At 36.6% G+C, this 7043-nt stretch overlaps 1 gene segment (V, D, J or C); it reads left to right on the top strand.

Moving 5' to 3' along the window:
- The first annotated feature begins 5838 nt into the window (after positions 1–5838).
- On the top strand, positions 5839–6267 carry LOC138197779 (immunoglobulin heavy variable 1-46-like). The segment is given in 2 exon segments: positions 5839–5881; positions 5963–6267. Coding segments are annotated over 2 exon segments (348 nt in total).
- The last annotated feature ends 776 nt before the right edge of the window (positions 6268–7043 follow it).

Below are 7043 nucleotides of genomic sequence, written 5' to 3'. Positions count from 1 at the left end.
CTATGCAACAGGTTGGATCAGACAGCGTGAAGGAAAACCAATGGATTGGATTTTCAATCAGTGGGGTGGAAGTAGTGGCAACTTTTATCAAAATAATGCTCTGAAGAACAAGTTCAGCTACAGCAGAGACATGTCTGCTGGAACAGTGACTATAAACGGACAGAATCTGCAGCCTGAGGACACAGCAGTTTATTACTGTGTACGCAGGCCCACAGTGATACAAAGCACCAACACACCTGCACAAAAACCCAGCAGCACCAAACCACACACTATAAATGGGAACATGAATAAATACAGTGGGCCATTTAGAGTATGTGTTGTACATAACTTTCTGATAGAGAGCTTGTAAAATGTTTTTGACTTATGCTCAAAGAGTAGAGAGATAATTATTATTGAGGGCAGGTTAGCTTTACAGGGACTGAAACCAAGAACATACTTGTACAAAGAACTACTGCAATGGAACCACACTCACAATAAATGAGATTATTAATACAGTAGTGATGATTTGATGAAAATAAACGTTTCCGTATTTTAATCAGTGGGGGAGAAAGTTTTTGATTATCGTATTCTATCCATTATGTCAACATAGTGTACAAGTCTTTTGACTTCTTCTGCAGGCTACATCACTGGTACACACATATCTCTTATTTGGCATTAAATTATTTGTTTTGTGTATTGCAATGCTTTGAAGGGCGGAAAGGTTGTTTTCAATAGTATGGGATTCTAATTAATATCTAACAAAGCAAAAAGATTTTGTTAGTTCAAAATAATAATAACTTTCTTTTTCAAAACGTGGATAAATGTTGAAACAAATCTGTAAACTCAACAGATACCCATCAAGTTCAGGTTTCCATTTTAGAACAAATGATATGATTTGTTCCTCTACTTCATCAGTCCAAAAATGAGTTATCTACAAATATTTGACATTGTCCTCCACTCTTGTAAAAATACTCCACTCACTGAAATGTATCTGTGGAACATGTTCTCTATTTAAACCTGTAGAGGGAGGTCTATGCAAACTCTTCCTCTCTTATAAACACACACATCAGCCGCTCTCTCACAATTCATGGGCAGTTCAGGAGACAGTTTAATACATATTTTGAAACTCCACTGATCTCCAGTGTTTGTTGCAGAATGGAGAACACAGTTGTCTGGAGTTTATTATTTGTAGTCACTATTCATGGTAAGAAAATCTATTCTGCTTTACCTCTTTTCATTTCTTTTGAAGGATGATATTCATGATTTCTTTGCTTCCAGGCGTTTGGAGTGAGATCAAACTGGACCAGACTCCCTCTGAGGTGAAGAGACCTGGAGAGTCGGTGAAGATGTCATGTATCATATCTGGGTTTGAGATGACAAGCAACTACATTCACTGGATACGACAGAGGCCAGGGGAAGCTCTGCAGTGGATTGGGAGGATGAATACAGGTTCAAACTCTGCTATCTATGCCAGTTCTTTTCAAGGTCGTTTCATCATGACTGAAGAGGAGGCCAGCAGCACTCAGTACCTCGAAGTCAAGAGCCTGACTGCTGAAGATTCTGCAGTTTACTTCTGTGCTCGACAAAGCACAGTGACTGAAGACAGTGAAGCAGCTGCACAAAAACCTCCACAGATAATAAAATAACAGTTATCTCAGTGACAGTTTTCTCACCACATGTGAAACCACGTTGATATATCCAATAGATATAAATATATTTAACTGTAAATTTTAGTGTTTGTTTTGTAATGTTACATCACTCACAGTCATCGAGTTCCATCAGACACATCATTTAATATTAAATTGCAAATGTCATAATCATAAATACAAATTATACTTTAAATTAAGTTATTTTGAAAAGAGAACAAGCTGAAACATGTTATTCACAAGGAGTTTGTCTGGAAAACATGATTCAAAAGGTGAAATATTTACAATCCAAAATAAATTCTAAATATTGATTGGCAGTTGGAAATGACAATAAATCAGTTTTAAATGCTTGTTAATGATCAGACTCATACAATAGATGATTAAAACGGTTGTAAATGCCTTTATAATCTGCCCATCACGCCCAAAATTGCACAGGGAGAAACAGTCTTGATGCCAACAAATATTTTACAGAATATTAACTCATTCAAATGAATGTCTGTTGTTAACGTGTCATATCTAAACATCTGACATAGATAATTGAATCATTGACATTATTTCCTCGACTTTACCTAAAATGAGTCCTTTAATTTGGTCCCAGTGACAAAGAATTCATGCAAGATTTAATAAATTCCACTGATCTGACTGCAGAGAGGACGACAGAGAAGAATGGACACAGTTCACATGATGCACTAAGAACTGCTGCTTTTAACTAACTGTTGGGCAGGTTTCCTTTTTTAAATGTGGAGAGCAAGTTGACCGATTATTTTGGCCAAGAAGCCAGCAGACATTTTTGAGTAAACTACAGCAATTACCATTTTGCATGTATTCACACAGGTTTCAGTTTCTAAGCACTTAATTTCCTCTTGGGGCTCCAAGTTTCTCTACTCTGTGGCTTGAAATGTAATTTGACACTGAAACCTTCAAATGTCTTAAAATTAATCTCAGCCTTCAAGCAGATGTACCAAACTCATTTGTTGAAATAGCTTGCTTTGATTCCACTGGTGGTTCAGTTAAAAAAGCTAAATAATTACAAAAAAAAATAATTATTTTGCAATTAAAATACAATATATTTTCACTTTCGGGATTTTAAAACGTCCTTATCAAATTTAATACGTAAGAGTAAGTATAACTTTATTCGAGCAAATGTTCTACATCTTTCGCTGAAGTCTTTTTGAAGATATAATTACGTTATATTTCCTACCAGATCTCTGTAGTCATCAAAGTGTAAATGTTTTTAAACCAGTGTTTTCTGGCTGTCAGATTATTTATATGATTTCTTTTTTCTGTTACACTGTGGCCATACCTTTAAATTTGACTTTGAAAGCAGAATAAAGGAGGAGCCGACTGTAAACAAATTCTCACAGGGATTCAGTTTCCATGATATTTAAAGGCGACTCCTGGGTAACACTCATCATGTTGTCAACATGGCTTACAGACAGCTAACACTCTTGGTGGTTGCTGTGTTAGTTTGGAGAGGTGCTGAAGGTCAGACTATAACAGAGTCCGGAGCAGCTGTTAAAAGACCTGGAGACTCTCACATACTCACCTGCACGACTACTGGATTTAGCTTCAGTGGTGATTATTGGAACTGGATCAGACAGGCTCCTGGTAAAGGACTGGAGTGGATTGCTTTTATATACACATCTAGTAGTTACATCTATTACTCCCAGTCAGTCCAGGGTAGATTCACCATCTCCAGAGATGATTCCAGCAGTAAAGTCTTTCTACAGATGAACAGGCTGAAGACTGAAGACACAGCAGTTTATTACTGTGCCCGAGGGGACACAGTGAGAGACAGCAATAGAAGAGCTGTACAATAACTACCTCCTCTTTCAGCCACCACCTCAAGGAACTTACAGTTTTCACTGTATTACATTTATTGTCATGGTCGTCTCAGTGAGTGTGTTTTCACAATATTTATTTGTAATTTTGAAGTCAAATATTACAAATTCAGAGCTGCATTTTTAAAACATGGTACTAAAAAAAATGATGTGGTTGTAAATGAAACACAAAAACAAAACTCTGAACTGATTGACATATTTTTGGATTGTAGGTTTTTGAGTGAGTTTTTTTGAATTATGAAATGAGTGTCATTAATAAAACATTCAAATAAAACGTTTTACCTATACTTTTTTTTAAAGATATATATTTCTGTACTTTGCTGTACTACTACATTTTGAAAATCTTACGTAATCAAAAATCACATTCAAGAAACCTAGATGCTCATTACAGATACTGAGCTGATGCACAGTTTATCTTGTATTCAAAACTAACTCTAATACTAAATCCAATATTAATACTAAAAGTAACAGTAATAACTCACTGTATCATCACTTCCTAACTCTGAGTATCTGTCGTGTAAAGTTCACTTCAACCAGGAATGTGTTATTTAACAAAATATTATGTCAGCACTTATTTGGGAAAGTTTTATTTTGTCCTGGCAGTGGTAGAATTTTGTTTCAGAAAACTTTGTACACTCATTGATTGAGAGTTTCTTCACATTTTTTTTAGCAGTCTTTAATGTGCTTTATTATCATTTCTCTATTGTGTTAGCATTTTTTCTCGCTTCTACTTTTGGAAGAGGTTTTAAAGCACATTGTGATTTTGAAGAACTTTAGAGCAGAAATCAAATTTCAACCAAAGTGACAAAATCCAATTCCTGTACCCAATCTACTTGGTCAATGTTTCATCAATTGCATGAACTTGACTGGACTATAAAACTCCTATAATTGTTCAACACATAGTGTTCAAAAATGATGGATGAGTTCTTTCAAACTATCTCTTCTGTAAGGAGTCAAATTCACCTGCACTCATCTAACTGCAGAGAAGATGACAAAGGAGAGTGAAGTTCAGCATGGACTGGACATGACAGCAGGTGAATAGTTTCACTGATAGAGATAAAAAAAATTTTTAAAAAGTCAGATACTTCCTAAATTATTGCACATGACTGTTTTCTTTTTTTTTTTGTCTTGACAGGATTTTACTGTCAGACTCTGATAGAATCTGAACCAGTGGTTCAAAAGCCCGGAGAACCACACACTGACTTGTGCAGCCTCTCTATTCACATTCAGTAGCTACACGGTGGCCTGGATCAGACAGACTCCTGGGAAAGAACCGGAGTGGGTTGGCAGTCGTAGCAGCAAATACTACTCTGTCAATTCAAGGCCAGTTTACCATCTCCAGAGACAATAACAGACAGCAGCTGTATCTGCAGATGAGTGGAGGAAAAACACATTTTAATTTTATCTTTGTTGATGTTGGTTTTAATGGAATTGAAAACACTGGCCCTGAGAAGGATCCTTTCCAATAAAATAAGCAATGAACACATAAATGAAAAACAAATTCTGGCTATGATCAACACTTCTTCACATAACAGCAACAAACGTAGAACAATCCTGGTGCTGGAATCACTTTTTAATTTTTGGAATAGTAGAGGGCAGTCAGTGTTTAGGAAAAACTCTTATTCTGTAATCCCACTGATCTTAACTGACTGACACTCAAAGCCAAGACTGATTTCAACATTTATACTCATGCCAGCAATGTACACCGGAGGTAACAATTGTCCAAACTTTTCTCACCTAACAAACACCATTTACTTTCCCACAAAACACACAGAAACGTTTAGCTGCTAAATCAGCAGTGATTGCAGCTTCATGCGTTGATGTAGTTGTAAATTCGCACCATCGCAAATACATTTCTGGATAAACAGCTAGAGGGATAAAGGGGGTAAAGGGAGCGGCTGTTTATTCATGTGCTTGTGAGATGTTGTGGTGAACTCTGAATGAAAAGTAAAACACTAATCAGTCAAGCAGTCACTCGCTGGGCTCCCACTGGTCTTTGTTCTAACGTTAATCCTGTCATATAACATTACTGATCGATTAATTGATTGCTCACTTATTAAATGAAAGTGTAAAAACTTGTGCTATACAACATATGATGTTAAGCTATTCTCTACACTTTGTCTACTCCCTCTTTCTAGCCAACGCAAACGTTAAAGGTAATCATACTTAGAAAATGAGAAACACTCAACATCTTTATTGTTGGTGTCTCAGTCTTTATGTCTGTTTCCTTTCTAAACTGCATGTCTAAAATCTCTGACTCATAAATAGGCAAATCCAGACACTGATGCAGAATCCCCACCCATTATGCCTGCTGACTATATATATATCTTCATATCAGCCTGTACAGTTGCAGTCTCAGCCAAGCTACAACCATGAAACTCATACAGAGTGTCTTCCTCTTGGCTCTTGTTGCAGGTGAGTGAAGTCTGTGTCCAGCGGAGGAAAGAAAAGGAGCTTCGGATGTCCCTTTTCATCTAAACTCTGTGTTTCTTTCAGCTGCTCGGGGTCAGTCCCTCACTTCCTCTGATCCAGTGGTCAGCAGAGCAGGAGAATCAGTCACTCTGTCCTGTAAAGTACAAGGAATTCCTCTAGCCTGGTTGCACTGGATTCGTCAGAAACCCGGGCAAGGACTGGAATGGATCGGACGCATCGACAGTGGAACTGGCACAATATTTGCCCAAAGTCTCCAAGGCCAGTTTTCCATCACAAAGGACACTTCCCAAAATGCTGTGTATCTACGAGTGAAGAGTTTAAAACAAGGAGACTCTGCAGTTTACTACTGTGCACGAGAGCCACAGTGACACACCAGCTGACAACTCTGTACAAAAACTGAACAACCCTGATCTCTGGATGAGAAGCAGTGAAGCACGTCAGGCTTTGACAACAGAGGTTTACAGTGAATAAAGAACAATTCATAATGAAACAGATCCATAAAAAAATAATTTGTCTGATATCAGAATCCTTCATTATAACTTTGCTGGACCCTCATTGGTCAAAACTTTACTTTAAAAACATATTTCGTTTTTCTACATCAACCTAAATTAACTTAATGAAAAGTCATATAAATAGACAAATAAATTGAAGATATTAGTGCTGCAAAATTTTAAGTTCACCGTCATGGTCACCTTAAAGTCAATATAAGATCTGTCAAAACAAAAAACATTTTTTTTCTGCAAAGTGTGGTCACTAAACCATTTTAAAACCTTGCACTTATTTAAATGAAATTCATTGAATATGCAAATAAAGGTTACTTATAAGGAAGTGAAGCATCTGTCTAATTATTATTGATGGCAGGTTAGCTTTACAGGGACTGAAACCAAGAACATACTTGTACAAAGAACTACTGCAATGGAACCACACTCACAATAAATGAGATCATTAATACAGTAGTGATGATTTGATGAAAATAAACGTTTCTGTATTTTAATCAGTGGAGGAGAAAGTTTTTGATTATCGTATTCTATCCATTATGTCAACATAGTGTACAAGTCTTTTGACTTCTTCTGCAGGCTACATCACTGGTACGCACACATCTTTTATTTAGCATTAAATTATTTGTTTTGTGTATTGCAAACAT

This window comes from Embiotoca jacksoni, unplaced genomic scaffold (assembly GCF_022577435.1).
Source record: "Embiotoca jacksoni isolate LCO1_2020_lvr unplaced genomic scaffold, fEmbJac1.0.p SCAF_15, whole genome shotgun sequence".
Lineage (NCBI taxonomy): Eukaryota > Metazoa > Chordata > Actinopteri > Embiotocidae > Embiotoca > Embiotoca jacksoni.
This window is presented reverse-complemented; position numbering and strand designations above follow the sequence as displayed.